General features: G+C 45.5%; 1 protein-coding gene across 3 annotated transcripts in view; it reads left to right on the top strand.

Moving 5' to 3' along the window:
• The first annotated feature begins 1398 nt into the window (after positions 1–1398).
• Positions 1399–18900, top strand: part of LOC138516931 (uncharacterized) — a 348123-nt gene continuing 330621 nt past the window's right edge. Inside the window, exons 1-2 of one of the 3 annotated variants that reach the window (XM_069632396.1) lie at positions 1400–2076; positions 4971–5300. In XM_069632396.1, coding sequence (XP_069488497.1) covers positions 1935–2076; positions 4971–5300 — 472 coding nt within the window. In that variant the 5' untranslated portion in view covers positions 1400–1934. Of the gene's footprint in view, positions 2077–4970; positions 5301–18900 lie in introns of all 3 variants that reach the window. The other 2 variants (XM_069632395.1, XM_069632397.1) reach the window with 2 other exon arrangements.

The raw sequence follows: 18900 nt of genomic DNA, 5'->3' as shown, positions 1-18900 counted from the left end.
GTATCAGAATCCCTTAAGGCATACAGACTGACCCCTTCTATTGTCACTGGTCACTCTCCCTTTGAATTGATGCGGGGGAGGAAACCAGGCTCTAAGTTGAGAGCACCAGTTTCTTGAATGAACAGCTGACTCGCAGGAAGCCCCTCCCCGTGAAGGTTGGTGATTTGGTTCAAGTCAAGAATCCCAGGTTTGTGGCCAAGGGTTTAAGCAAGTACTTAAGTCCGCGCAGAGTAGTTAAGCGTGGTCGTGGCTATTTGAAACTAGATGATGGATCCACATGGAGTCTTAGGCGTGTGGTGGTAGTGGATAAGGAGACAGTGGTTTCGGCAGGTAGTGGGCCCCCTGCTATGCCGGGTGATATGCTAGGACAAGGTTCAGGAAGTGTTGTGGTGAGTTGTGATGGTCCTGTAGGAGTTTCAGCTTCAGCAGCTCGGGACAGACCGGTTGATTTACAACCGATGGTCCCTGCGGCAAGTCCTCATGGCCAAGCTGCAGAGGTACATTCTGTTCCCATCTCTGTGCCAGCTGCTGCTACCGATAGTCTTCCGCATGTTTTGGGTGCTGTAGTTAAGGGCACCGCTTTGTGTTGGGTGCTGTAGTTAATGACACCACTATTCTGTGTTTTGGGTACTTTGTAGTACCTTCTTCCTATTACTTCTCGTCCTCTTCTCTCCCTTAGCTCTTCTTCCTTTCCTTTCTCTTCCCTCAGGTGTGTCTGTGCACGTGCTAGGGTGAGTGTGACTGTGTGTTAGGTGTGTCTGGTGCGATGTTTCTTCAGTTGAATAAGGGGGGGGGAGAAGTGTTATAATGACGACTTGAGTGGAATTCTAATGCTTAGAATTCCACCCATGCCTTGATGTCATGTTGGATTGTTTACTGTTGTATAATGTTCCACGGTGGGCAGTCATAATTTCGAGAAAAAAAAATGTCGACTTTCGTTTTTTTTAATTATATATTTATTTTAGGGGTTCGGGAGTTAAAAAAAAGGGAAAAATTTTAAAAAAAATTTTAAAAGGGGGTTGGGGGGGAACCCCCCCATTTCGATAAAAAATGCATTGAAAAAAAAAAGTCGATATTTTTTTTTTCGAAATTTTGACTTTCGACATTTTTGTTGTCGAAATTATCACTATGAACCATGTTCCACATTCCAAGATGTACAGTTGGCATTTCTAAAGAGCTGTATGCACTGCTGGGCTTAGGCTGGTTGGGAATAAAAAAGCTCCTCCACCCTCACCTGTGTCTTCTTTACTACAGAGTCAGCTTGTTTTGAAGGAGAATGCAGCTTATTTTCTAAACTGACGCTGCCTCTGAGAGGACTACTTTACTAGAGATCACGTGCCGCACTGAAGGACAAATCAATGCGCCCAGCGACATTGAACGTGATGACGGGAGCGCGACCCCGCCTCCTATTTCCAGAGCGACGCCCGTTCGCTCACCGTCGGAGGAGCCTGTGCCCGCCCCGACCCTGCGCTGCCATGGGCGCGGCAGCCCCTCGGCCGTTCCTCGCACTCGGTGCTATGGAGACCTCCCAGCGAGTGTTCAGCTGGACGAGGAGTCCCGTCGCCTGTTTCCGCGGCGGAGGTGTACCTTCTGGGCTCGGACTGAAAGACTGAACAGGCCTGGGCTGGTGCGAAATGTCTGTGGCAAATGACGTTTTTTTGTATGGCAGGGGCCCGGAGATTAAACCACTTTGCCCGCCCCGTAGAACCAACGCCTTTAAGGAGAGGAAGAGGATGGCGCTAGTGCAATGCCAGAGCCCTCCCGGATAAACGCACTGGGAAATCGGTGGAGTGTCGGCGAAAGGCCCGCCTCACCTGATGGGCGGGGTCCGCCCCTTACCTGGCGCAACGGCCGCGCGAGAAGAAAAAGAAGACGTGAGCTGATGGCCCCGCCCGTGTGTGCTCGTCGTCACGGCGTGACGTAGCGACGTCGTGATGCAAGCGGCACGTCACGCGGTCACGCCACCGAGCTACTTCCGCAGCACTGAACGTGTGGACACTCGCAGCCCAGCCATGCACGCGCCGGCCTCCCTGCTCTACGCCGCCTGCTGCTGCCTCCTCGCGCTCCTGAGCCCAGGTAGGCTGCTCTCGAGTCGTGCACTCGCACCCTGGGGTGGGGGTCCTCTTGCTCAAGGTGGGCGGCCGGGGCTGGGTTCGGGCGCATTTCCCGGGGTTGCAGCCAGGCTTCCGGGTGAGACTCGCTGTTACTTCAGACGCTCGTTTTTTTACCCCAACTCCATGGTGCCTATTAATGCGGCGAACAGCAGAACACCCAAACGAACGGCCTTGTCAGTTTATTCTTTTCTGTTTGGGCGCATAACATTGCTTCCACGTCTCTCTTCCTCATCCAAGTACTTACCGCTGAGACCCTGCCTCCGCTCGAAGGACCCCTTTTTTTTTTTTTTTTTTTTTTTATTTTTTATTTTTTTTTTTCTCTTCTTCGGGGATCAATCAGCCATAGTTTCATTTACGGCAAAAGCCTGCTTTTATAATGTAAGTTAGTATAGTAAATGCGCCAGCGTTTAGGGTTTCGGATGGACACACCTGTCATGCCCACTTTGGAGCGCTTAAGCCTTACTGTAGTAACTAAACTCGAATAATGTGCTTTTGTCTGAGGTCAACGCCTTCTTTTTATAGGACGGGAGGTGTGTAGGTTTCAGGGCAAATGGAGCCACATTTAGAATATGCTCCTCCATGCCCCTAAGCATCACATGCACCCTTTGTATCGACCCCACTGCCCCTCATTTGTACCAGCACTGTTTGCTCCCTAGCTTAATGCGCACCCGTACTCTATTCCTGGGATCTTCTGCCCTGCTTGTCTTGCTTGTGCGCCTGACCTATTGTCCCACTAAGCCTCGTTTCTGCCTACCAGTGGCTCTGTATAGGGTGAATGGCTTGTACCATCGTCCACTTGTTTTATTTGTAAAATGAGTCACCTGCAAGCACCCAAACATGGTACATGTGGTTGGACCCCTACTGTAACTAAGCAGGCTAAAACACCATTGCATGTGTATGTCACACCTTGATGCATTCTAGGGTTTTTAGGATTGCGCAATAGGTACCAATTCTCTACTAGGGTAACATTGCTTGCTAATTCAATGCAGATCTAGTGTAAATCTGTGCAGCTTGAGCCTCATTGGCATATTGTGGTCCATGGTGACTGATAAAGGCACGCTCACACCAGAAGCCTACTGTGGGCAACGGGCCCAAGACTCTCACATGGATAACCATTTCTACAAAAATACGAATGCATTAGCGAAGAACTCTGCAGCCGCAGAACGTTCTGAGATCTGTTGGCATTTACAGTACATTATAAGCACAAAAAGCATCTCTAATGACGTCATTGTATACAGTAGAATTCTAAAATCTGGATTGGCGGAGGCCTATAGATGTAGGGCCTGCTCCACATGGGAAGCCCGATCATTATTCATCTCTGTTCACTTGGGTGCTGCTGGGCTTGTCATGCTACCTAACACACAATGTTATTCTTATGATTATAACCTGCGCCTGGTAGATACAGGGATGGGCTCAAGGGAGAACGGAGGTCACACACGCTTAACTCTCCAAGACCGATAAGCAACTCTCGAACATTACTGAACTATTTTTCTAATGCCAATGCGCACAACATCACGCAATCCTTTCCTTGAGGCGCGATATCATTGCCTTCTGATATCAGTGTGAAGGTGTTATGGTCTGGGTGGTGCTGTGAAATGTTTGGGGGTCATGGGATGAAAGCATGGAAATGCAGTTTGTTGTGTTGGGATTGTTAGTTGGGGGCAGGAGGCTTTGCTATCCTTCCCTTTTTTTTTTTTTTTTTTTTTTTGGGGGGGGGATTTTTTTTTTACACAAAATAAACCTTTACAAAACAACTGCAATAGAAGCCGAAACAACTGAAGAAAGATAAAACATAAGTAAACGACATATCTTACGGACACAGTTAACCGTTATAAAACAGAAGTTTGAACAAGCCATAACAAAGCAAAGTGAACATGTATCTATGGTTTTTATCCCTTAGGTAAAGAAATCCACAGGCCTCTCAATTTATTACAGGAAGTGTCCCGTCCATTTCTGTTGTCTGTGTTCACGTTTCTGCGCCCTGAAACTCGCGAGTTAACGGCGCAATACAAGTAATTAAATAAATAAATTACAGGGCTCCATTAGCCCACACACTTCAGATAGAAATCTAACAATTGCCAATTTTAATGAAATTAGTTTCCCATGAAGCATATTCCACCATATGTCCTCTGTATTAACCCTAGATGGGCCGTGGACAAATCTTCCAAAAGCTGCTAACCGTTGTAGTATGAGAACGCAATCCAGCAATAGATGGAGGCTTTGCTATCTGCTTCGTGGGATGGTACTGCCCAGCTGCTTTCTCATGACATTACAGGGTGCTGGGGCCTGTAACTTTCCAAACAATGTAGAAGGTTGTGGATCCACGGCCACGGTGGGGTGGTGGTCGTGCTCATTCAAGGGGGGCCTAATACTAACATGCAACATTGTGGTATCCTGGTATGATGGTGGTGACTGGCTGTGTGTATGCAGGGGCCTCATAGAATGGTGAGGTGGAGCTTGGAGTGTGGGAGGCCTGGGGATTCCACGGAGTGTCAGTTGGGACTTGGTGATAGACTGGGAACCAGGCCAGAGGCTTGTTACTTACTCTCCTACCTTTCATTGAAAAGCCTGTTCCTTGAGTCAGCCTGGTTCCTGCTCCATGTCATTCCTGACTCGGATACATCAAAAATACTGTTCGCCTAAGATGTCTGCTGCCTGCCAAGATGGCGTTCACACCTGCATTTACAATATCTTTTCAGGCTCTGGTTGCTGTTATTGGCACTGATGTCCACAGCACAACTTCCCAGCCCACACCTTGGCCAATAAAGGCTTGTTTAGTCCCTGCCAACGAAGCAGCTGTATGCTCTCCCTGAAACTCAGTGAACTAATGCCTCTGCATATTTATTTTCTCCTCAGATGCTGCAGAGGAGCAGGTTCAGGGGATTCCTCAGGTTTATGCTTTGAATGGATCAAACCTTACGATTCCAGGGGTTGAGTCGGAGTTAAAAGGCGATGGGTTCCTGGAGTGGAGCAAGAAAACCGCCAGTACAAAATCCCAGTCTATTCTGGATTATCATTATGGTAGAAAAGGGGCGGACCTACAGGAAATATACAAGGAACGGGTAAAGTTCTTTGTTAAGAATGCTTCATTTCATCTGTTGGGCGCCACCAAGCGCGACAGTGGCCTATACGTACTCAAGTTATTCATTTCCGGCGAAGAAAAACGCATCCAAGTAACTGTTCTTGGTGAGTATGATTGTAAACTTCCTGGTTGTTGTGACTCTTAACTTGTTTTCCGAGGCACGGTTATTGGCAGTGCTGGTCATTGAGGCCGGCTCTTGTCGGATCCGAGATCCACCACCAGATGTGTAGCCGGATCTCGGGATCTGGTCAGAACCAGCCACTGCAAGCCATATTATTTTGGAGGGAAAAAGCACCCACGGCGGCACAGAGTAGGGGGATGGAGCAGCTCACTGCCGCCATGAGCGTTCTGCTGGCTCCGCCCCCTACGTGTACACAGGAGGACTTGGATACAGGTCACAGCTGCAGGAAAAACAAACTGTAGCCACCAGAGGAAGTTTCACAGCTGCAAGAAAAACAAACTAGCCACCAGAGGAAGTTAGTCCTCGACCCGGTTTATTTATTTATGCAATGTTGATGCATGGATCTGGATTATTTATTTATGCAATGTTGGTCTGTATCTGACAAACAAGGCATAAATAAATAGATTTCCGACCAACATTGCATGAATAAATAAATTGCACTATTCTCACACACAATGCAGCCACCCAACTGCTTTCAGAGGGGAGCTGCAGGAGCTTTGTGGTGTGGTTCAAGTAAAAAAAACGTTGCCTATGTCGAACAGAAATCGCCCTGTGTGAATAGTACCTGAGGGGAGGTATTATTTTTTTTTTATAAAAAGGGATGAAAATTGTGCATTTTAAAGAATATTTACTCAGCAACACTGGTCAAACTATTAACCGCATCGTAAAGTAACTCATGACCAGAGCCATGGAGGTGGTTTAAAGTGGAATTAATATATAGTTTGGCAAAGAAGCAACATCAAAGAAACGACGCCGTTTAAACTATTGTTTTGGACATTTGCTTTGAAGGGAGGTCAACTGCCAGCTCTCAGCCACGGCCCCTTAAACTCCACCCCCGCACTTGTGGGATCCCCCACCAATTTTTTTTCCCCCATTTCCACCACTTGTTGGGGTTTATACAACGCACCACTGCCACATTTGTGGTTTCTTGCAGCCCTGACGGATCTGAAAATGGAGGGGCTGGGAGGCCTTTGTTGGTGGGATTCGACTGGAAAAGCGCAAGAGCAATTGATGAGCTGTTGGTAGCTTCATTTCGGAAAAAGTCACTGTGTGCTAGTTTTGTTTGGAAGTTGTGGTGTTTGGTGTATGGGTGCGTGTATGGAGAATTGTGTGGCTGGCTTAGTTTCTTGTTCAGCGTTGCGTGGTTTGTGGTGGTTTACGATTAGCTGCGGTAGAGGTATGGTGTATTTAGGGTGAGTATGCAGAATATTTGAGCTGTTGGTGAGTTTGTGGTCTGTTACATCACGTTCAGTGCATTGCTACTTTCAAATTAAACTAGATTTAATACATTGGCTACCCACAAAATCCATCTGTACGTTGTCTGCGATGGCCTGGCTCAAAGACCGTGGCTGTGCTCCTCGTAGCTGGCTTAGTACAGTGGTTCTACTGTACATATGCGCTTAAGAAAGCAGTTGCTATATAGAGGATTGCTGTTAAAATCCGACAACAGTACAGCATTTGTTACGTGAATGGGGAATGAGAGTAAAGTCCTTTTACCTGGAGGTTGCTTCAGAAAGGTTTGGGGCTTATCTGGGGATAGATGCACAATGAGGAAGACACCCGTCTGTGTCTGGACTTTTCTACTTAAGGAGACCAAATGCAAACACTAGTGATGGCCAGAAAGCTTTGAAGGAGGAGAATTGCAAATCTTTGTATCTATAGTTTTGTTTGTAGCCTCCCTGCGTAAGAGGGGTATGCCCACCCATGGGCCTATCGATTCCTGTGCTTGGGTAGTGGGGGGCGCCTAACAAATGCCCTACAAGACAAACTTGCCTGTCGTTGCTTGCTCTTTTGTGCGCAGCACACAACCTGGCATTTTAAGCTAAATTGTTGCTTTTCAATACCATGTGGTTGGCCCCTTTTAGGTAGTCCCATGCATGGACAAAGCAGCTAAAAACCGAGTGGAAGCTGCTTGGCAATTACCAGTGGTTATGATTTCAAGTCCTTCCCTTCTGAGACGTGTAAGTTCACGTCGACCATTCCCTTCCCCATTTCATCTTGTGTGCTGCACTGGGCGCCTTGCCCATAAACAAGTATCCTCAAAGGGAATATCTAGCACTCGGTGATGGTGGCGCCTCTTCCAGGGAACACTCGTGCCTTCAGACTGTGCTGTTAATACTCACTTTATCCGATGTCTCTTACACTTGATTTTAATTTTACTTTCTATAGCGATGCTTTTAGGATTATTTTATTATTTTTTTTTTAAATAAAACATTGCTCCACTGACTTGAATGACGTACCCAGCATGTCCTTTTGTTTTCGGAGTGCACACATCCATCCCTATGGCTACCAGTGCACGGAGCGTGATTTTGTATTTTGTGGTTTATTTTTTTTACAGTGTAACTCAAACCGCCTTTGTAATTCTGCATGAACACTTTGTCCCTTACGTTTTTTCTTTAACATCCTAGTTGCTTTTAATGTGTACTAAACAAACTGGTCCCGTTTTTACTGTATCGCGTACCATATACTCAAACTGGCAGATCATCCTAGGGAAAGACCTGTTTTGTGCCAATCAGTAAAGATGCACATTAGGCTATAATAACCCCATGGGATGTCTTTAGAATTCACTGCAGTAAACTAACAGAAGCTCCCTCTCGCTAAAGAGTGTCTGCAAGCATGATGAAGGGGACTGGCGACAAAAACATTGAAATATTACAAAATGCATGCAATTTATTGTAACTTTATTATTATTATTTTTTTTTAACATGGCCATGGAGCATATACCATGTTGCTTATTCTAGTTTCTGATGACTTGTGTAGACGCGGTTTGCACATAATTGAGGTCCCCCTTCCTATTCCTATTCTGGGCAGGGTTGACTATGGTGGTGGGACTAGTTCCTTTCCTGCCACCCTTACAACTCTTGGAAATAACCTGGAATGATTACCCCCCCCCTCCCCACTCCCCTGGAAATTGTACCTGTTTTTGACCCAGTAAACGAAAATGTGGATAAAGGGGCAGACATCGGGTTTGTTTAAATCGGCTTGCAACACGACCGTCCCGACTCCCTCACAATCACTGTGCAACTCGCTCTCCCTCCACTTCTTCACCACGGCTCTCGAAAGAACAAATACTCTAGCCACCAACCTAGCTCTCTTACGTCCCCAAAGCAATTCAACCCCCATACCGGCCACCCCACCAGATGCAACCATTACGCAACCAACGTTTGAATCCTTTAGTCCAATATCACCTGAGCAATTTCGATCTGCCCGCAAACCACCAGGCTCGCCTCTGGACCCTTGCCCAGCCACAACCCTCAAAGAAATCTTCACTTCCACCTGCGCAGGTGAACATGCAAGATCCATCATAAATACCTCCCTTTCCTCTGGTATCTTTCCAGACGCATTCGAAACGGCTTATGTCAAACCTCTAATTAAAAAAACCCTCGCTCAACTCTCTCGAGCCCAAAAACTACCGCCCCATCTCAAACACCAAACTCATTGACCAAACTGCCTACTCCCAACTAAATGCTTTTGTCGAAGCCAACAATCTCCTAGACCCCGCTTAATCAGGTTTCAGAGCCCGTCACGGAACTGAAACCGCCCTAACCTCAATTTGGGATGACCTTAAAATGACTGCAGACTCCGCGGCACTTCTTGACCTATCCGCTGCCTTCGACACAATCAACCACTCAATCCTCCTAGACCGCCTCCACTCCCTAGGAATTCCTTGAACTGCTCTTAAATGGATAGCTTCATTCCTCAAGGATCATCTCCGACTATACCACCAAGCCCGACCAGTCAAGACGGGAGTCCTACAAGGAGCGTGCCTATCCGCCCTCCTGTTCAATCTCTACTTGACCGCCCTCCCACCAGTAATCCGTTCCCACAACATCCTGTGCTACAACTACGCCGATGACACTCAACTAATTTTAAAACTCCTGAACTCAAAACCCAACTGCAGACCTGGCCTCCTGCCTGCTTGACGTAGAACTCTGGATGACCCAAAGCCACCTCCTGTTAAATCCAAAACAGAAATCATGGTGTGTGGAAACCTGGAGCTTCTCCCTCAACCACTACCCTGGCCATCCGCCATGGGCAAATCTCCGACCCCCTCCAACTCAGTGAAAAATCTTGGATGCACCCTTGACTCTGACGTAACACTCGCGCCAAGTCAACAACGTCTCAAAGTCCTGCCACTACCACCTTAAAACCCTTAGGCGCATCTTTCCATATCTCTCCTTTCCCAACAGAGTTTCTGCGGTCCAATCAATCGTTATATCAAGACTGGACTACGCAAACCCCCTATACCTCGGAGTCCACGCGTTCCAAATGAATAAACTCCTAAGGGCACAGAACGCGGCAGCCAAATTGCTTCTTGCACTTGGCCCAAGTGCATAAAACAGGACCTCAATATCTTAAAGACAAGCTAAAACCCTACAACCCCGCCACGCACCTTCATCAAGCTCAGCCGGCCTCCTAGTCTTTAAGACAAACTCAATTAGGTTAGGTGGATCATCATTCTCGGCCGTGGCCCCCACGCTATGGAACTCACTCCCACCCCACATCCGCCAGACTGAGGATTTAATGGCTTTTCGCAAACTGCTGAAAAATGGCTCTTCCCCTAAAATCAACCTGTACCAACCCAAACAGACCAACAACAACTCAATGACTCCAATCCATCAAACCACCTTATGCAAGAAACTGGCAACTAACAACACCCCATAATCTAGAAGGGCAAACAGAATTAAATTAATATGGATCAAAGCAGTGAAATGATTAATATGAGTAATAAGATTTAGACTCCCGAAATGAATAGAATGCATGCGCAGTGAACAAAGTGAATGACGTAGATGAATTACTTAGAACAGATAACTATAGAGTTTGAATGAATGTGTAGACCGGATGAGTGTATGGATTGGATGAACATGTTGAGTGGATGAGTGTGTAGAATAGACAAGCATGTAGAGTGGATGAGCGTGTAATATGGTTAAGCAAGTAGAACGTAGATGCGCCTAAAACAGATGAATGTCCAGAACGGATGAGCGTATACGGGATAAGTGTGTAGAAATGTCGAGTATGTGAACCTGATGAGTATGTAGAGTACATCAATATGGACAACGCATGAATATGGAAGTGTGATGAGTGTGTGGAGTGGACAAAGTGGAAGAGAGGATTGAACGGATGAGAGAATGAGTGGATAGGGCAGATGAGTGGCACCATTCACTTATCCGCCCTATCCATTCATAGAACAGATGAGTGTAGAGACAAATATTTAGAACAGGATACTGATGTGAATGCGTGAAAGACACGAGTGCTTAAAACAGATAAGTACCGGGAGCAGATGAGTGCAGGGAGCAAGTGAGTGCGGGATCAGATAAGGGTGTAGAAGGGATTAATGCGTAGAGGGCTGAGTGCGTAAAGGGAGTTGGATTGAGTAAGTGCGTAGAGGAAGAATGCATAGTGAGGAAGAATACGTAGAGGGGCGAGTGGGTACACGCGTGAGGCTGACGAGTGGATACGAGGGCATCAAATGGACTGAAGCGCATAGAATTGCGTAACATATAAAGTATGGTTTGGAACGCAGAGGATGCTTAAAGTGCATTTAACCCACAATGACTGGAGCAGGCATGGCGAACTGGAGCGCACGGGGCAAACTCTAACACGTAGCAAGCCGGAATGCATGAATGCGTGACCGAAATATATGGAACAGACTGGGATGCATGGAGTGGATAGGAGTGCAAGGAACGGACGTATATAGTATGATTTGGAATGCAGAGAATTTCTTAAAGGGTATATAACGCATCTTTTCCCACCACCACGCTTACTCTCTCCATCAACTAGAACACAGTGATACTATGACACCATTCGGTATAACTGCTATACACTCGTCGCTCACTCCACATCATTCTAAGTAATCACTGCTGGTAACACACCCCCCAGCCAAGCGTTATCCTCCGGCCTAACGCAGCCACATCCGTTCTGGATAATTCCTCCCAGAACGAACACATACCCCTGACCTCACAACCAGCACACCTACCGCTAGAATGCAGCTATTACACGGATACCGTACGAGCTGCACCCATACCTGGTGCCCACACGCACCGTTTTGACTCTCTATTGATATGAACTTCGGTTCCCAAGGGCGTTACCTACCAGCGCCTTCGGACCATACCAATGGTATATAAGGTGCTATATAAATGCAAGATAACAATAACAAAAAGATGCATCGCCAAAAGTGCACAGGCGCGTTTCCCAATGTATTGTCATGCCACGTTTCCTGCAATATATGCCAGTATAAAAAAACATTACTGCGCTGGCTCACCAACATATGCTAGTATTCCCATATGAATTACTGTGATTTTCACAAAGCTAAAATGTTTGAGGGAGAAAAGACAAAGCTATTTTACGAAATTAACGTTTGGTTTTCTCTTCCCACAAACGTTTCAGACTAGCCCCATGTCACCCACTCCCGTACTTGCATGTATGGAAACCGGCTTTGCTTAATCTTTTGAGACGGCAGCAGGGGATGCCCGCAGCACTTATGTCAAGATCTCTGAACTTAAGGGAGAGTGGGTTTCAATCCTCTCTCCCGAACCACAGAAGCCGAATGGATCGACCCCTCCCACCGTGGTTGGCACGGGCGCCTGACTTTAGAATTACAGGTAGCCACGTGGCAGCCAATGGGGGGAAGACGGAGTTAGGGAAAGGGGATGGATAAATAAAGGAAAGGAAGGGAGAACAAGACATATACAAAATAAGAACACCTAGTTTAATTGAAGGAATTCTTCAATTATTACTCCTGCAACCTGACCTGACTCCTGAATTCACGTAACCTTACAAAACCTTGTGCGTATACAAAGAAAACCATTTGCATTAGAGAACATGCCTTGTCAATATTGTGTGCATAACCTTGTCCCACCCAGATACTTCATAATTCATGAAACAATGCACTGGGAAGGCACCTAGTATCCATGTAACAGGCTTACTAACAAAATATCTCTCTTGCATTCAGCAAAATTAGCTTCACAAAAATGGGGGCATCATTTGTATTTTACAAATCACTGTCACAGACCAGCGTAAACATAACTGCATTGAAAGTCAGAGATTCCCAAAATCCCCGCCGTATCTCTGCAAGTCACTAAACTTAACACAACTTAACTTTATGGCCCGGGGAGTCATCCGTGACTGACCCGGACCTGAAGAGAATGAGGCAATAAACAAGTTTTCACCGCCGCAGCCCAGCAAGTAAAATAAACATAGGCACCACTTAGCTTTATGGCCCGGGGAGTCATCCGTGACAGACCCGGACCTGCAGAGAATAAGGCAGTAATCAAGTCTTCATCGCCGTAGCCCAGGAATCAAGATTTCACACGGCATAGCAAGCGTGATTCCTTCACGCCTTCTCAGCCTTCTGCTTTGCTCCTGCCTGCTGCCGTCGCCGCCGCCGCCCGTGCTCTCCATTCATTAATCAACAGCACTGAAGCATGGGCGAGCGGCCGTTATGAAGACCCGCACTAATTGCAGATCACTAGCAGCTGTGACCTAACGGCCCCCTGAAACTACAATGCCTACTGGGAAGTGTAGTTTCTCCGTACCTGCTTTCGTTTACTCCACAATCCTTTATTTCTGACATTACCTCCCCTTCCAGGGCTCTTCCCAGGACCTGCCTTTTCTGGATACTTTGCATGAAACATTCTTACCAGACGAGGTGCATGTACTGCACTAGCAGGTTCCCAGGAACAATCTTCCAATCCATATCCAGTCCACTGGATGAGGTACCATAACACTTGTCTTCTTCTTTTTGAATCCAAAATCTTCTTTACTTCATATTCAACATGATCCTTTTTGTGAATGGCAGGTGGTCTCCTCATGCGTGTTCCAGGTGCTGCAGGTTTAAGGAGACACACATGGAATACCGGGTGAATTTTCAGAGACTTAGGTAAGTCTAATTTCACTGCAACCTCAGACACAATCTTTACTATTTCATAAGGTCCAATGTATTTAGGAGCAAATTTTCGAGATCCTACCAGCGACAAGTTGCGTGTGGATAGCCACACCTTATTTCCCACCTTGTACTGAGGAGCCCCCCTTCTCTTTTTGTCTGCATACATTTTATATTGATGTTTTGCATATTCAAGATTATCCTGCGCCTTTTGTCTGATGTTTAGAATTAATTGCCTTCTGTCTTGCAGTACTGGAAGGTTTTCAATCTCTGGTAACTGTTCTGGCAACATTTCCTGTATCTGCCCATATAAGCACTCATTGGGGGACATTCCCAAGGATGCATGTTCAGCATTGTTATATGTGAATTCAGCTAACCATAATGCCCGAACCCACGACTCCATACCATCATGTAAATAACAACGCAGGTATTGTTCAAGCGTCTGATTAACTCTTTCAGTTTGTCCATCCGTCTGAGGATGATAACTAGTGGACAAAGCACAATCAATTCCCAACATCTGACAGAAAGCGCGCCAAAACTTGGATGTGAATTGTGGTCCTCTATCAGAAACAATAGTACGTGGTAGCCCATGCAGGCGGACCACATGCTGTAAGAACAATTCCGCCAATTTCCCTGCTCCTGGAATTCCTTTACAGGGCACAAAGTGAGCTTGTTTAGACAAATAATCCACTATCACCCATATTGTGTCGTACTGATCATCTGGTGGTAAGTCTGTAATAAAGTCCATTGATATGTGTGTCCAGATTTTAGTGGGAGTGGGCAATGGTTTAAGTAACCCTGCCTTTTTTGTATGATCAGATTTACTTCGTACACATGTTTCACATTCCTGCACATATTTGATCACCTGTTGTCTCAAATTCGGCCACCAAAAGTATTTTTCCACTAGAGTCTGTGTCTTTTTACTCCCTGAATGACCAGCCAAAGGGGAGTTGTGGCACCAATGCAAAGCCTTCTTTTGGAGTTCCAAAGTGGGCAAATACAATCTTCCATCATAGTAAGGAAGATTCCCTTTAAATGTTTCCAAAGGGTTACTCATTCCCCAACTTAGATTCTTTTGATTCTGCATTGCTTGTTTCACTTGTGTCATCAATTTAGAAATTACTGCCCCTACCACTTTCTCTGCAGGGATTATGGACTTTGTTTCCGATACCGGGTTGTCCAGGTTTTGTTGACGGGATAAGGCATCTGCCTTACCATTTCTTTTTCCTGGCCGAAAAGTCACCACGAAATCAAACTCATTGAAAAATTGAGACCACCGTAATTGTCTTGGGCTCAATGTGTGGGCAGTTTTAAAGTACTGTAGATTCTTATGATCTGTCACAACCAACACCTGATGTTTAGCTCCCAGTAGATAATGTCTCCATTCCAGGAAAGCAGCTCTGATAGCTAATAGTTCTTTATCTGTAATGGAATAATTTTGTTCGCATGGAGTAAGTTTTCGTGAATAATACGCTACTGGGTGCCAACTTCCTTCTGAATCTTTCTGCGATAACACCGCCCCTATAGCCACATTGGACGCATCGGTTTCCACTTGAAACATCTTATCCGTGTCTGGGTGTCGCAACACTGGAGCTGATGTAAATGCCGTCTTTAATTCCTGAAAAGCCTTTTCTGCATCCTCATTCCAACAAAAACTGGTTGCCTTTCTTAATAGTCGTGTTATAGGGGCTACGACCTGAGAGAAATTAGAAATGAATCGTCTGTAAAAATTGGCGAAACCCAAAAAAGACTGAATATCTTTGACACACTGGGGTTTGGGCCAATCCAAAACTGCCTGTACTTTGTTTTTGTCCATAATTATACCCTCTGGGGTCAATATGAAGCCCAAAAACTCCACTCTTTTCACATGAAAGGCACATTTTTCCAATTTCACATATAACTGATGTTCTTGTAATTTCTTTAACACTGCCCGTACATGACTCACATGTTGCTCTTGTGAATTTGAGTAAATTAGAATGTCATCAATGTATACAATAACAAAAATGTCCAAAAACTCACTCAAAACTTCCTGCATAAAAAATTGAAATGCTGCAGGAGCGTTACACAAACCAAAAGGCATCACCAAATACTCAAACAATCCAAACTTAGTTCGAAATGCAGTTTTCCACTCATCCCCTGCTTTGACCCGAATCAAATGATATGCCCCACGTAAATCAAGCTTGGTGTAAATCACCGCTGTCTTCACTTGGTCCAACAATCCAGAAATTAAAGGGAGTGGGTATCTGTTTTTAACTGTCACCTTATTTAATGCACGATAATCAATGCATGTTCTCAAGGTACCCTCTTTTTTAGGCACAAAAAACAATGGGGATGAAACGGGTGATGTAGAATGTCTAATAAACCCTTTCTTTAACATATCATCCAGATACTCTCTCAAATGTTGATTTTCAGTTTCCGTTAATGCATATATTCTACTACATGGTAGCTTAGCCCCAGGTTCCAACTCTATGACACAGTCGTATGGTCTATGGGGGGGTAGTTGTTCCGCTCCTCCTTTATCAAACACATTCACATACTCTTGATATTGCCCTGGAACCTGTGCTCCCACCGCCCCCACTACTTGTGCTGCTGGTGGTTGATCTGCCAAAAACAATGCAGGGCTCACTTCTTCTTCAATGTGACCCATACATTCCGTACTTTCAAAAAATATCTCTCTAGCTACCCAATCAATTCTTGGATTATGCTGAGTTAACCAAGGAATTCCTAAAATAAGACCGAACTGGGGAGCTGCTATGAGATCTAGTATGATATCCTCCACATGGCCAGACTGACACCTCATTTCTAGGGTTTGAGTTTGCTGACAAATGGGTCCCGAAATTAAAGGTGACCCATCCACCGACTGTACCCCTTCCACTTGAGTCTTTTCTCTCAAAGGCAACCCTAGTCTTTTGGCCAAATCAATGTCAATAAAATTTCCAGTAGCCCCTGAATCTATCATGGCTGACACCATCTGTTTATTACAGGCAAAAATCAAAGTTACTAGTATATACAAGTGAGAATTACCTTTTCTTGAAGTATTTGCTACCCACGTGGGGAACTTTTCTACCACTGAGCCTGACACCTTTGTTCCCCCTAAGGCCGGCCCACTCCTTTTCCCGACTCGACCTTGCTCTTATCTCCATTCCCTACCTTCTTAGGAGTATTTGGACAAGTACGGATATAGTGTCCTGGCTGGCCACAATACAAGCATAAATTATTAGCCTTTCTCTGTTCCTTTTCTGTGGTCGATAATGGTCCCCTAACTCCTCCAATCTGCATAGGTTCCCCTTCACTGTTTCTGTTCACCCTACCTCTATCCAATCGTACAAAAGGTACCACCTCGGATTTTTTCCTATCTCCCTTTCGCTCATTCATTCTATGATCCAACCTTAATGCTAAATCAATCATAGCTGTACATGTGTTGGGTTGAGGCTCCACCTGTGCCATGGCGTCCTTTAGTTCTTCCTTCAATCCTTGATAGAATAGAACAGTTCGTTTATTCTCTGGCCAATCTGTTTCGATTATCAGTCTATTAAAGTGGGTCACATACGAAACTAGATCTCTGGTACCCTGTTTTAAAGCCAATAACTCCTTGTCTTGCGCCAATGACACTTCCCTTCGATCAAATAATCTACCGAATTCAGCCTGGAAATTATCCCAATTATACAATAATTGATCATCTTTTTGTACCAAAGGCATCGCCCAAGCAGCTGCATCTCCTGTTAGGTATGAAATCACAAAGGCAGTTCTTGCTTGAGTAGTCTCAAAGGCTGATGGTTTACACAAAAAATGTAATCTACACTGGGTCAAGAACGTCATGTATTTTTTTGGATCCCCAGAAAATCTTTCCGGTGGTGCTAACGGCACACTACTGGGTGCTTGAACCACCACAGTGGGCGTTCTACTTGTAGACGACCCTGCTTCCTCCAATGGTGTCCCTTGTGCTACTAATCCTTGCACTCGATTCTTCAACGTACTAGATTCCTGCCTTACATGTATCAATTCCACCTGAATATCTTGTAGTACCTTTAACACTTCTGCTAAAGAAGGAGGGTTATCCATTTGGCCTGGGTGGTTCAGTACTCCCGAATACGGGGGCTGTTGATTCTGTCAAGATCTCTGAACTTAAGGGAGAGTGGGTTTCAATCCTCTCTCCCGAACCACAGAAGCCGAATGGATCGACCCCTCCCACCGTGGTTGGCACGGGCGCCTGACTTTAGAATTACAGGTAGCCACGTGGCAGCCAATGGGGGGAAGACGGAGTTAGGGAAAGGGGATGGATAAATAAAGGAAAGGAAGGGAGAACAAGACATATACAAAATAAGAACACCTAGTTTAATTGAAGGAATTCTTCAATTATTACTCCTGCAACCTGACCTGACTCCTGAATTCACGTAACCTTACAAAACCTTGTGCGTATACAAAGAAAACCATTTGCATTAGAGAACATGCCTTGTCAATATTGTGTGCATAACCTTGTCCCACCCAGATACTTCATAATTCATGAAACAATGCACTGGGAAGGCACCTAGTATCCATGTAACAGGCTTACTAACAAAATATCTCTCTTGCATTCAGCAAAATTAGCTTCACAAAAATGGGGGCATCATTTGTATTTTACAAATCACTGTCACAGACCAGCGTAAACATAACTGCATTGAAAGTCAGAGATTCCCAAAATCCCCGCCGTATCTCTGCAAGTCACTAAACTTAACACAACTTAACTTTATGGCCCGGGGAGTCATCCGTGACTGACCCGGACCTGAAGAGAATGAGGCAATAAACAAGTTTTCACCGCCGCAGCCCAGCAAGTAAAATAAACATAGGCACCACTTAGCTTTATGGCCCGGGGAGTCATCCGTGACAGACCCGGACCTGCAGAGAATAAGGCAGTAATCAAGTCTTCATCGCCGTAGCCCAGGAATCAAGATTTCACACGGCATAGCAAGCGTGATTCCTTCACGCCTTCTCAGCCTTCTGCTTTGCTCCTGCCTGCTGCCGTCGCCGCCGCCGCCCGTGCTCTCCATTCATTAATCAACAGCACTGAAGCATGGGCGAGCGGCCGTTATGAAGACCCGCACTAATTGCAGATCACTAGCAGCTGTGACCTAACGGCCCCCTGAAACTACAATGCCTACTGGGAAGTGTAGTTTCTCCGTACCTGCTTTCGTTTACTCCACAATCCTTTATTTCTGACAACTTAGGCTGAAAGATTTTCGTACAGCCTAAATTTGGTCAAATATGCCATATGTTTTTCTCTCTTCGGTCTTTTTGGTTGTTTTTCTTCCCATATAGGAACTTACTCGTGTTCACTTTGAGATTTTTTTTTATAGTATCATTACTTGCACAAAACTGGCTCTGCCAATATATGACAATACTCCAATGTAAGAGCATACTCCCATTGGTTTGGCCATTAAGAAATGCGTCTAAACTGGTTCCAATGTAAGCCAGTCTAGACCCATAAGAGCACTTATGTTACAGTAATAATAAACAAGCTGCTACACCAAAATGTCAGTCTAGCGAGGTAATACTACTTATCATGCTTGCTTTTATGAAACCTGCAGAGTACTAAATGAAGTGACACATTAAGGAATGGCTAGACTGGCTGCACCAAAATGCCAGTCTAGCCAGGTACAGTTTG

Source organism: Ambystoma mexicanum, chromosome 6q, assembly GCF_040938575.1.
Source record: "Ambystoma mexicanum isolate Mex_15411 chromosome 6q, UKY_AmexF1_1, whole genome shotgun sequence".
In the NCBI taxonomy this organism is placed as follows: domain Eukaryota; kingdom Metazoa; phylum Chordata; class Amphibia; order Caudata; family Ambystomatidae; genus Ambystoma; species Ambystoma mexicanum.
The sequence above is the reverse complement of the archived record's forward strand: the minus strand, read 5'-3'. Positions and strand labels throughout refer to the sequence as shown.